This window comes from Achroia grisella, unplaced genomic scaffold (genome assembly GCF_030625045.1).
Source record: "Achroia grisella isolate CSIRO2021 unplaced genomic scaffold, CSIRO_AGI_Agris_v1 utg660, whole genome shotgun sequence".
NCBI lineage: Eukaryota > Metazoa > Arthropoda > Insecta > Lepidoptera > Pyralidae > Achroia > Achroia grisella.
The window spans coordinates 7,241,028-7,255,117 of record NW_026712984.1 but is presented as its reverse complement, the minus strand read 5'-3'; the positions used below and the strand labels follow the sequence as shown (position 1 = coordinate 7,255,117).

General features: G+C 32.9%; 1 protein-coding gene across 1 annotated transcript in view; it reads left to right on the top strand.

The window, feature by feature from the left end:
* Positions 1 to 14,090, top strand: part of LOC131849754 (oxysterol-binding protein-related protein 3-like) — a 66,168-nt gene that overhangs the window by 32,391 nt on the left and 19,687 nt on the right. Inside the window, exons 7-10 of the mRNA XM_059199870.1 lie at positions 2,324 to 2,416; positions 4,941 to 5,062; positions 7,441 to 7,575; positions 11,979 to 12,060. Of these exons, the coding sequence (XP_059055853.1) occupies positions 2,324 to 2,416; positions 4,941 to 5,062; positions 7,441 to 7,575; positions 11,979 to 12,060 (432 nt within the window). The remainder of the gene's footprint in view (positions 1 to 2,323; positions 2,417 to 4,940; positions 5,063 to 7,440; positions 7,576 to 11,978; positions 12,061 to 14,090) is intronic.

Below are 14,090 nucleotides of genomic sequence, written 5' to 3'. Positions count from 1 at the left end.
AGTAGCGAAGCCACCTCTAAATCTTTTTGTCGGAGCATTCATGAAAGCGGACATTCTTTTGACGTGTCTTTCAAAAGCAGTAAATTCTTCAAGAAAGATGTCGCTGAATCGAAATGTGTACATTCTAACAAAGATCCCCAATCATGCTACATAATGTCTGCCTTTAAGAAGAATAATGTAACTACAAAGTTTCAAAGTAAGAAAAAAGTTAGGGCGCAGGAGTGCAATGGTATTATTACTTTAAATTCAGAAACAAATGCTTCACCTATAATTAAATCTAATAAGTATTCGAACGCATATGCAGTCTTTGCCAACACAACCCCAAAGATTATTGATGAGAAATTCATACTGTTGCTTTTAGAGAATTTGACTTTACTCGCTAGAAACTTGCCAGGATTGCATAAAGATTTAAATAATCTGTACATGAAAATGAGAAAAAAACATGAAAAAGATTTGAGAAATCAAAGTAATTTACAAGGTCTGAGTCTTTTAGGCAAGATATATGATGAGGAATTCACTAAATTATCTAAAGACGATGCAAAATGTAATGAAAGTGCCTGTTTTAGTAAACTTCGCAATGATATAATAACAAGTACTTCGAATTGTCCATACAAACAAAATTTTGTTCATGATAAATGTGTTAGTGCAATCAATTTGTTGAAAATTGAAAAATGCTGTGAAGTACAAACATATAGCGATTTCGAAATTGAATCATTGGATAAAAAAGATAAAATTATTGCTGCAACAGATTCTGTTAAAGTTAAAATGCCTCGAACTGAAGCATTGCGTGAAAATGATTTACAAACTACTGAACATGTACCAGTAAATCTACCCAAATATTAACAATTACCTACCAAAGAGTGTGCTAGTACTTTAATAAAACGCAGTTTGAACAGATTAAAATCACAAACTATCTGTACAGCGACACAAAAATATTTAAGAAAGCATAAACAAAACAAAGATCTCTCTGTAAGCAAGAAATTAAAAGTTGAAAGGAAACCAAAAGCGGGACAAGATTTGATCAAGCAAATAATACTTTTAACGCCTTCAATGAAAGTGTCAATTCAATCACAAACTGATAACCAATCGTACCATCTGAATAAAGAAAATAAGGTTAAGAACAGATTCAAAATTTACCCATTAGCCGTAACAAAAAAAGATATATTCAAAACTAGCTCAGAGTGTGATTCTATATCTGATATTCGAGAAAGAAGCGATGACTTGATGACTATATATAGATGCACTAGTGAACCATCTTATTGTTCCGGTTAGTATAATTTAAATAATTTAGTATCAATGTCGCAAACAAACTACAACACTATTTCTATTTAAAGGTCTCTCAGATTATAGTGCTGTTTAAAATAAATTACTATAAATTTAACGAAGTATACGAAGTATAGAAAGATTGAAGAGTAATCCTCTAACATGGTATGGGCATGTAATGCGTAGGAATGAAGATAATATTTTAAGGAAGGTGTTACATATGATCGTGGATGGTTATAAGGGCAGAGGTAGGCCAAAAAAGAGATTGATGGACTGTGTGAAAGATGATGTGATAAGAAAAGGAGTAAATAAGATGACTACGAACAGAGATGAATGGAAGAGAAAAACATATTACGCCGACCACAAATAAATGGGATAAGGAAGAAGCAGTTGATGATGATGATACGAAGTCGAGGTCATTGTAGTTAGTTAAGCTTTAGAAAGAAAAAATCAGGTTTTTCACAACTATTGTAAGCCCATATCGCAATATGGGTGTAGATTTAATAACGCTTTGAAATTGATCACTCATAAGGAAGGTAACGCTTCGAGTAGCGATGGTCAGATTTCCACGCTTAATATTTGTGATCTCACACATACATATGGTAGCTGAATTAAGTAAAATAATAAATTCCAATTCAAAAAACATTTATTCATGTAGAACGTAAAATTTTTTATATTATAATTTTTTCCATACCATCCAATTCAGCATATAAAACCAATTGCGGAGAACTGGCAAGAAACTCAATTGAATTACTTTTTTTTAAGCCAGTTTATTTACAATGTATATTTATCTAAGTGTCTATGTCTAACATTAAATGAAAATCCAGTGCAGGAACAACTATTGCCATGCATGAGTTCAAGTAATAGACTAATAGGCTTTGCTCAGTAAATATGATTTAGCAGATGTTTTGAATTTATTTAAGGGTAATTCCAGTATATCCTTTGGTAAATATAAATTAAGTAAGAATTGATCCATTAAAATAGTAGGCAAGCAGGAATTAAAAAACATATTTTGCACTTATCTAAAGAATCAGTAATAGTCTTCTTACATCTTCCATAGGGCTAATAAGCCCCACGTCCCAGCCGCTGCGCGGGCCACAAGCTGGCTTCGTCTCTGGAACACCCGGTGGTCGACTGGCCAGCTGGATCTTGGGTACGAACTCTGGTTAAATGACCAGAGAAGACGATATTGTAGCCTCGCAAGTGCTTACGTTTTAACAATTAACCTTATCATAGTAAAATGAGCCTTTTTAGATATTACATAGAATACACTTTGAGTCTGCTGCCTGTGGTAATGATATGTCAGATATCTGACTCGTTCTTCTTAATAGTATCTGTAGATTCAATTCTGTGTGCTATCTACAAGAAGATAAAGTCTCATTTTATATGTCTAACGCTGCTACGCAACTAATTAATTCACTGTATATATTTGCACTAGTATGTATCGTAAAATATATAAAACTAGCTATTCGCCCCGGTTTCGCCCAGGTGTACATGTATTATACATATAAACCTTCCTCTTGAATCACTCTATCTATTAAAAAACCGCTTAAAATCCGTTGCGTAGTTTTAAAGATTTAAGCATACATAGGGACGGACAGACAGCGACAGTGATTTTGTTATATACTATGTAATGATATGCATTATCAATCATATTTTCAAACTAAAGCACCTAATAATAGTAATCACTGGAATTTTTCGCACATGTTCCCTTATAGTTCCTTGATATGCTGAGTCAATAATATTAACCATCATTTCTCGTACTAACAATACTTAATAGAGATTTAAGTAGATTCCACATATATATCAATAGTGCATGTCAAACTTTGTCCATTGTACACTCCTACGGTCAAATAATAAAAATATAATTAAAATATATAACCCTGCCTAATAATAAAAGAGTTCACGCATTTTTTTTTCTTATTTTTTAATCGTAAGCATGTTAAGTTTAATTTAGTTGTCATGGTAATAAACTGTATACATAAAAGCTCAGCTTTCGTGTGTCTGTGTTAATAGAACCCGAAATAAATAATAATAACCGTGGACTATCTACACGAGTCGGTTTATTCCCAATCTAAACAGATTGTGTAATTGAAACTAAACAAACGGTTACAAATTCTTTAACACTTTGAAGATCGCATTGAAAAATCTTATTCCTCACATAGGGGCCGGCATTTTTTATTGTTAACTAGCTATTCACCCCGGCTTCGCACGGGTGTGCATGTATTATAGATATAATCCTTCCTCTTGAATCCCTCTATATATAAAATAAACCTGCGTGAAAATCCGCTGCGTAGTTTTAAAGATTTAAACATACATAGGGACGGACAGACAGCGACAGCGAGTTTATTTTATACTATGTAATGATTACGTATATAATTATTTAAATATGTTTTTAGTGTACAATCATTTGAGGTAGACATTATTTAACTCCTAGATTTATTTCAATTAAAGTGCCCACGGGTCATTACGAGTAACTTTACTTTTTGCACAACACAACCACATTGTCGAATCACCTTCCAGCAATGGTATTTCCGAACCGATACGATATTGAAACCTTCAAGAAAAGAGCTTATTCCTTTTTAAAAGGCCGACAACGTACTTGCAATTCCCCTGGTGTTGCGGGTGCTCATGGGCGGCGGTAATCACTTACCATCAGGTGAGCCGCATGCTCATTGTCCCCTGTGTTATAAAAAAAAACTTTCGTTGCGGAGTGACCCACCGGTGGGCATGCGGTCTTTAACGTGTTAATAAGTTTTTTTTATTTTGTAAGTATTATATATGTATAATTATTAATAATAAAAAACATAATATACATAGAAAACATTCAGACCAATACAAACAATCATACTCATAAATGCAAATGTTTGTATTGTGCGAGGAACCTTAACCTTTGTTTGTAATAAATATTTTTAATGCATGTGGCGGTTATAAAAATAAACTTAAGTGCTATTTTTACGCTTTAATTGTAACTTCAAATAGTAGGTACATCGAAATTAAAGATAATGTAAGTAAAGGTGGATTGGACACTCATTCAGAGATCTGAAAGTGGTCTCTACCAGCTGACCTGATGTGACTTATATTATTAGTTAAATGAAAACATGATATCATAGTCCTCCTATTGCTGAAACATATGTGCCACGGCCGACGGTACTGTTCATGTATGAAGGACTGATCATCCAGGCCCATTTAGGAAGGTAAAGGTTGGTCTTTCTGGGCCCCTTTGCTCCGTCATCCGGGGACAACAATCCCCGGAAGACTGGATTTAAGCCTCTTAGGACGTGATACTTAATAAAAAGCTAAGAGTAATAAAATAAAAATAACTTAACCTATCTTAAGAAGACATTTTTTTTTTGTTATTTTTTATTTTGGTTTTTCATAGTTTTTTTGATATTATTTTTAGTTTTTTTGTTCATTTATAAAGTTCACGATACTTGGGTATATTTTTTTGTATTGTTTTTTTTACTGCGTTTTTTTTTGTTCATGTATAAAGGCACGATTGATACCAGCAAATGGAACAACAACTACCATTGCAGTTATTTAAAAAAAAATACGGTTTATGTTATTTCATTTATAAGATTTTAACAAATCACTTACATAAGCAAATAACAAAGTATATTATTATTCTTTACGATTTTATTATTAAAAAAATTACACGACGTATTATACTGTTGCAGAGTCAGGTGGTCCTCTTGAGAACGCGTCAAAAGAGCTTGGTCAAGCGCAGCTCTCAGTTCAGCAGTTACAGCGGCTGCTGGACGCGCTGGAATTACAACAACAAGTGCATCACGACACCGACGTACGTACATCTGTCTCTGTCTGTTGCATTGCTTTGTCTTTGTCACACTGTTCGTCGGCGCAGTATATCTGTCTCTTTCACTATCAGCTGTCTCTGTCGGTATCAATAAATATTTCTTATATTTGGGACGGAGATTACTAATTGCAACTTAACAGATAAACATAGTAAATATTCGAGAGAGAAATAGCCTCTATGGTCTAGTAATAACACCGTCTTACTTCAATCGCGAGTTCGATTCTCGCGTAATACTAAAATTTTGTATTCATAAGTATGATCGTTTATATTGGTTCCGGGTGTTTTCTATGTATATTGTGTATGTATTTAAATGTTTGTGAGTTGTTTAACATCATTAGTACATAGGTTTGGAACTAGATGGCGTTATTGAAAGGTTCTGGGTTGTTATAGGTCTTAATTATGTAACACCGTAACTAACAATTGTCTTTAGAAAGTGAATAGTTTATTTATTTCAATGTTTCACATGTACTAGGCGTCCCGCGATAGCTCACTTTTTGTTTACTACGCTCAGCAATGCAATAATATATACTGGGTGTATATATATACAAAGTGTCCCAAAAGTAAACGATAAACCGAAAACACTCAGAGTACAACTCATTATATACCAAAAAAAAGCCGCATAAGATTCAATTTCTCGCAACAAAATTAAAATGAATTATACAGGTTGTTGATTTTAAGCATTTTTTTATACACCTATAGTTTCTTAACCACAGGGCGAAGTAATTTCCAAAAGTAAAGCCGCATAAGTTATAATTTCTAGCAACAAGATTAAAATATCAAAAATCACTACAGGGTGCTGATTTTTTACCTTTTTTTAAAGACCTATACTTTCATAACGACGATTTTTTCGGTTTATCTATATAGTATCTATAGACTTTTGTGATAACCTGTATATAGATAGATACAAAGATATTTGAAAATTAGGACCAACCTAATGTAGGTTACGTTCCAGGTACAATTGATAGCTCAAGTTGAAGTGGACGTATTGTAAACTGTACAGTAAAATGCATCTAGTGTAACCAAAATATACCAAGATACTAAGAAACATTGGGAATAGAACCTTCAAGATTAAACTATATGTAATATGTTTTAAATAATTTACTAATTAACAGCAATATGGCGAACAGTCCGGACTTTTTATTCAGTATATATTGGAACAGGTACCTTGTAAAGTACATCGAGAAATTTATAACAGTCATGATAATAAACTGAAACAGAAAACTAATTACAATGTAAAAAGTATGTAGCTTTCTGTTTTCTTTTTAAGAAACCGTTCGTAGGTCCTGAATTTTATCTTAGTGTACACTGTACAGCCAGTTCATAAGATCTGTTTAAAGTGCCATCTGCACTCGCCCCCTAGTGTTTGAAAGCGCTGTAAAGGCCAATTGCGACCAACAGCATTAGAATAGTTAAAAACATTCAACTGTTACAATATTTTCTAAAACTGCTACCCCCTATAAAGTCACTAGGACTAAAATGATGTTATCTCTGTATAATGTTAGTAGTAGTGGTACTAATATTAGATTTGCAGTAGTGTGTATATTTCCGTGCAGGTGTCACTAGAAGGCACCTCGCCGAATGTCAAAAAAATTCGGCGCAAGTTTGGGTTACACAAAAATAAATTTAATCAGATTTTTATGCAGTTACAATATTTTGTTAAATTACTAGGTATATATAAATTCACTAGGACTAAATTCTTTGTATAATGTTAGTAGTAGTAGTACTAATGGCAGTGTGAATATGTTCATTTAGATGTCTCCTCGCCGAATGTCAAAGACCGGCTCAAATTTGTGTTGCGCAAAAATAAATAGAATAAGGATTTGTTCTGTACTGGCCCCTATAAATAATATCGGACTAAATTGAGGGTGTCTTTGTACAATGTTAGTAGTAGTAGTACTAATACTAAATTTGCAGTAGTGTGTATATTTTCGTACAGGTGTCACTAGACGGTGCCTCGTCGAATGTCAGAAATGATCGCCGCAAGTTTGAGTTACACGGAAAGAAATTTATACAGTTACAATATTTTCTAAAATTACTACCCCTATACATTAAACCACTAGGACTAAAATGATGTTATCTCTATATGATGTTAGTAGTAGTGGTACTAATATTAGATTTGCAGTAGTGTGTATATTTCCGTGCAGGTGTCACTAGAAGGCGCCTCGCCGAATGTCAAAAATTATCGACGCAAGTTTGCGTTACACGAAAAGAAATTTATACAGTTACAATATTTTCTAAAATTACCCAATTACAACTACCCTTATACATTAAACCACTAGGACTAAAGTGATGTTATCTCTATATGATGTTAGTAGTAGTGGTACTAATATTAGATTTGCAGTAGTGTGTATATTTCCGTGCAGGTGTCACTAGAAGGCGCCTCGCCGAATGTCAAAAAAGACCGGCGCAAGTTTGGATTGCGCAAAAAGAAATCGAATAGCAAATGCGCGTCCGTGGAACTCGCGCCACCGCACGTAGACTCGTCCAACTCCCATATGGTAAATATTGAACCATATACATTTTATATACCACAGAATCGAACCGACTACCTATCTCAATTGATTTACTACAACGCTACGAGAATGAACGATATAAATCGAAAGATGAATCATTAAAGTTCGTTATATAATGTCACTTATATACGATCGTTTTAGTTAATTAATTTGATCCTTTAATAGTTAATGAGTCAAATATATATACATATATATGTTTGTAATAATAATTATATGTCTATTGTTGCGGGTAATTAATAAGATGTTGCTGGTCGAGACGATGTATATTACAGATGATAATAAACTGACAATATGTACATAGAAATAATGATCTTGTATACTAAATAAAAATAGGAAAATGTAAGGTGGGGTGACACAGTTTAGATACAGCAGTGCCTAGTAGACAATATTGAATTTGTCTTACTAGACATTATTAAATGCAATTATTATGTTATGTACCTAGGTGACTGTGTCCCATATCTATTAGCTGTCTTTACATGTACGTTCTTTCACGCGCGAATCGACTTTCACACAATAATGAATGACCATGTAAATGTAGACAGAGAGAACGAGAAACACCGCGCTGGCAGCCATCTCCCGCATTCCCACGTCCTTAAAACGTGCGTGCTTTAGCGCCTTTTTGTAATAATCAATTATTTTTACAAAATGGCGGACATCTAACTATGAATCAAAGGGATAATTATAGAGTTATTGATAATTCATAATTTTTTAACGTTATTTGGAGAAAAGAACTGTACGATAACCGAAATGGATAAAAGAATCTTAAATAACATGAAAAATAGGCGCAATCGCTAGTGAACACGATAATAAACTAAAATATAAACTTTACTCATTCAGTGTGTGACTCACTCATTCACTCACTCACTCACAATAAAATAAACTCACGATGCGCGTGCTGGCTTTCCCGCGCGTGAAAGAACGTGTCGTGTACCGGCAGCTATTGTTTTTAACTATTATCTTTTGTTATTTAATTAAGATACTTCTTTATTTACCAATCATCCCAAAGATTAACTGGTAAAATGTTTCTAGCATTAAGTTCGGCTTATTTACCATGATTTTTTAGTTAATTTATTTACTAATTACGGACTAAACGATCCAAATTTGGTACTCAAGTTTGAACTGTTGCCGTACTGTTATAGTTTTACAAACACTTCCTAAGAACAGTTCTGAAGACGCCGTGTTAGCTGTATTAATAAGACAATACCAATTCATACATTCCTTTAAAATTACTCGCAGTTTCGGTTAAGACCAAACTCGCGCTTTTCTGCTTAACTGTGTATTTTTTTTAACTGTCATTGACCCTCTCTGTAACAGTACAATGAGTGCGGCCAGGATAGCTTTATTTGTTGAAGCAGGATATTTTTCTTTTAGTATCGGATCACTTAATTGGTTTGGTCGAATCGAATAGAAATTCATAAAAATGTGTTTATGAATCGAAAAATGTAGAAATAAGGAAAAGTAACGGTTAAAAACACTCAGCTGAGTAGGCAGTTAAGTGAAGCGCGAGAGTTTAAACACGCAGGAAACACTATTTTTCCCGGCGCTTTTGTCGGTTTTTCGTGCGCGTTTCTAAGGACTGGCACTTTTTTTACATTCATATCGGTTTGGCGCGAGTAATGAAGCGGCTGAATGTAAACATCTTTATTGAATCTAAAAATGGAGATATTTTTCTTTTATATCTTTTTCTGATAGGTTTGTTATAGAAACATTTTGAATCTAAAAATGGAGAAATATCTTTAGGCTTGTTATAATTTTTTTCAAGGTTAAAGATTATTCTAGACAATTCTAAACTTAAACATTCGAAAGAATAGCCTCGAAAACTTAAAGGACGGTGGTTCCAGATTTTATGCTACCCGCACTCATTGTATGGCAGGATTTCAAACTTGAATGCCAAATTCCGGTCATTTAGGACGTAATGGGATCAATAAAATAATAGCCCTTTATTCTATTTATTTATTTTATTTCATTCGGATTACATCCATATTATGTTACTAAATAGCTTACAAACTATGTTAGTAAATCTTCATATATAAAAATTACGTGTCACGTTGTTTGTCCGCGATAGATTCTTAAACTACTGGACCGATTGCAAATTTGATTTGCACATTGTATGCAATTTGATACAACTTGAAAGATAGGATAGCTTACATCTCAATTTATAGTCGCAATATTATCTTATTCAAGAACCTTAGCCACTGCAACGTGTCGCTGGATCTGCTAGTTATAATATATACACTTTACTACTTGCTATTGTTTACAATTTTGTTATAACTTTAAGGTTTCAAATTGTGGACTGTCATCTGTACTATACAAAATGTGCGATGTAAAAGTGAATATAATAATTGCTTTTGTTTGTTCTCGTCTCTATATGTTACGCTTGACGCTTGATTTGTAATGTTGTATGTACCACGCTTCAAAACACTAATGTAGAACAACATCCGTATTTCTAAATATATATAACTCAAAGGTGACTGACATAGTGATCTATCAACGCACAGCCCAAACCACTGAACGGATCGGGCTGAAATTTGGCATGCAGGTAGATGTTATGACGTAGGCATCCGTTAAGAAAGGATTTTGATTAATTCTACCCCCAAGGGGATAAAATAGTGGATGAAAGTTTGTATGAAACTTTGTCAATTTTAAACCGATCGGGCTGAGACTTTACATGCATAAATCTATTATGAGGTAGGCATCCCCTAAGAAAGGATTTTAATAAATTCCACCCCTAAGGGCATAAATTAACACGAGCGAAGCCAAGGGCAAAAGCTAGTAATAATATAAATGTGAAATGACTGTGTTTGTCACATCAAAGTTCAGTAAATTACGTAAAAAATCCTTTTTATTATTATTATTAATGTTTTACGGCTCTGGATACTCCTTTTTAGCCCGCAGTTGAGTTTCTTGCCAGTTCTTGTCAATTGAATCTGTATAATGAACTTATAAATGTGAAATATGTTTGTTACATCAAAGTTAAGTAAACTCTAGTTGAGTTTCTTACCAGTTCTTCTCAATTGAATCTGTATATTGAACTGGACGATGTAATGTGGATGTAAGCGATGAAAATGTGTACATGAATAAATTATTTTTGATTTCATTTAAAATGAATTGACATCTTTATGATATGCAACCTCAAATAATAGAAATTAAAGTAAATTAGCTCAGCATACTATGGTAATAGATACTTGATAGTCCTCTTTACGTATTATAAAATGAAGACGCTTCCACTGTTAGTATAGATATCTTAAACTACACAACGAATTTTAATGCAGTTTTTAACAATAGATAGAATAATTCAAAAGGAAGGTTTACATGTATAATACATACGTGTTATAGTATAGAACAAGCTGAGAAATTTTGCATACAGCCCATCTGATGGTAAACAGTTACCGCTGCTTACGGACGCCTGAAACACCAGGGGCGTCACGTGCGCGTTGCCGACCCTTAAGAAACCTTAATGTACCCTTCTTGAAAAACCCCATGATGTAGTCTATAGAGAAAAAAAGTTATTATAGTGTGGATGGATTTTAGCTGAAAATTATTTTTTTTTACAAATAACGTTATTTATATATGACAGTTTTCAATTTGTATACCTTAACTATTGCAGTATATATTTACTACTAGCTGTTCCCGCGACTTCGTGCGCGTGGAATTTAACTTTATTTTTCTAAAATATAAGTAGCCTAAGTTACTCCTTATTACATCAGCTACCTGCCAAAAAAAGTTCTGTTAAAATCGGTCCAGCCATATCAGAGATTAGCCGGAACAAACAGACCGACAGACAGACAAAAATTATATTTTTGGTATATGTATCGTATATATATTCATATGCATGTAGTAAAAAACGGTTATTTCAATATTACAAACAGACACACCAATTTTATTTATATGTATAGATTTATTAAATTATGTTTGTTTTTATAATTTATCATTTTTTTATTTGAACATTTCATTTCATTTCTATTTGTATTATTACATCGTCAATTAAATAGAAAAATGACATTTTTCAAAATTAGAAGCTAGAATTGCCTCCTTTTATATAAGTAAATTAAATTAACCACGCCGTCTTAATCATTATCTAAATACTTTTAAAATGATATATAATACTTCTCTGTAAATTTGTAAGGAAAAAATAATTTAAATAAATAAAAAAAAAAATTAAGTGCTTGTTTTGTAAAAAAAAATTACATTTTGAATACTGCCATTTTTCTATTCAACCGACGATATGTTATATCCTATGGTGATCCTTAAAAGTAAATAAATATTTTAAATACAATACAAATGTGTTCATTAATAAATTTATTGAGTTAAATATGAGTCATTTTAGATAACTCATTAATATAACTCATTTTAATATAACTCATTGTGATATAATAATACAATTGCAGGCACTATCAGCACTCACTGCGCCGCCTTCACCTGGAGGGGGAGCGTCCTCTATACCAAACTCGGCGGCTTCCCTGCCCATAGGTAAGCGACCTTATTTACACCTCAAATACAGTTCATTTTGCCTCTACATGTTAGACGTGAAGGTGTTAGTGTAGCGAAATCCTAAGAAGATACCCGCTTACATGTTGTCTTTATAGATGATGATACAATTTTCTAAGACTACAAACTTCAAATTTATATCTTTAACCAGCCGTTCCCGCGACATCATCCCCATGGAATTTAACTTTATTTTTCTAAAATAAAAGTAGCCTAAGTTACTCCTTATTACATCAGCTACAACATCGGTCCAGCCATTCCAGAGATTAGCCGGAACAAACAGACAGACAGACAAAAGTTGATAATAAAAAATATTTTGTCGTATGTACCGTATTTATAAAACGGTTATTTCAGTATTACAAACAGACACTCCAATTTTATTTATATGTATAGATATTTATCCATTTTAGTAGTTTGTATTCAAACAAACGTGAATACAAATAACTAAAGAAAATATTTCTTGTATATAAAAAATTAACTTAGACTTGTTAGACTTAGAAAATTGTACCATGCAATTATTAACTTTGGTTTCTAGGTAATATTAACGTAATTCCAACACCCGACTCCTGCCTGAATTACTGTCCAGTGTTGCCACAAACAAGGCGATATAATAGCGAAACTAAGATATTTGTTACCTTGTTTTTTGTACCTATATGCACAAATCGTGTTTGTAATTTATTTATGTTTTTATAAAATTCAATATTTTTTTGTTTAATACATTGGCGTTTTAATTGGTGTGAATAATTTTGAACATTATGTCTAAACAAGGATTCTACGAAATTGGTAAGTTTTATTTTTCCGCGTAAGCATGGCAACACAGTAAAACAAAATGCCATCTAGTCTTGCGCAATAATAGTTCGATTCTCTGAGCGCTCTATTTAGTTCGCAGCTCTTTTGCGTATTAGTTCGTTCGCTCACGAATCAGCGGAAAGCAGTATGGATACCTCTGCCCTTAAAATTCTTGTTTTATGACTGCATATAAGGTTAAAAATATATATATTTTTATTATAGTACTTTCTGTTTTATCGTTTTCCCTCTTCTGTTCTTATTTTATTTAATGAGATAATTATAGTAATCTTTATTTGTCTCAAATAATAAACTATTACAATGCGGCTAATGCAATTTGTTCACTGGTGAGGTAATGGAGAGATTAGTTTTAGGGTACAATGGGACTGGCATGTACTTAGATGGTACAAAAGTCTCTAAATTTAAAAAGAAATAAAAATAATTGCCGTTTACAATGTTGAAAAGTAATGATCGAGACGAAACATTCTATAACTGACAGGCGGCAGTGAGTCCACCCACTCTGCTATTCTGTTATAGCCTTTATTAGTAAGCTAGCTATTCCCGCGACTTCGTCCTAGTGGAATTTTATTTTTAAAAACATTATTTTTTAAAATAAAACTAGCCTAGGTCAACTCCTTACAACATCAGCTGCTGTTCCGTCCTGTCAAAATTGGTACAGCCATTTCAGAGTTATATATATATTCCATGTTATTTTGGTGTATTGATATGCATGTAGTAAAAAACGTTTAGTTCAATATTACAAACAGACACTCCAATTTTATTTATATGTGTAGATTAATACAATATGAGGTTGACGATGACTATAGTACTTAAATTGTCTGTCCTCTACTAACTTAATAATAAAAATATATGTTATTGTCGAATTTTATTAGTTTGACATTTTGTTAAGTTATTGTCAATTTTTTATGTTTATTAAGTTAGTACAGGACAGACAACTTAAGTACCATCGTCGTCGTCGAAAAATAAGAACTATATTGTTTTATGAAACGAACTAAAGAGCGAAAGATCTGCGAACTAGTTAGATCGCGAACTACCAAGACTAGTTCACGTAACACGATGCACAAAGATATCGCTGAGGCATGTCGGTCTGGCTACAATTTGTTGCTTTGCCCTATAAATGAAGCTTATGGGCATGACTCGTTTAAACAATCGTAAAATCCGTAGAGCAATCGGCTATATACGGCTAGTGTTGCTATAAATCTTATATT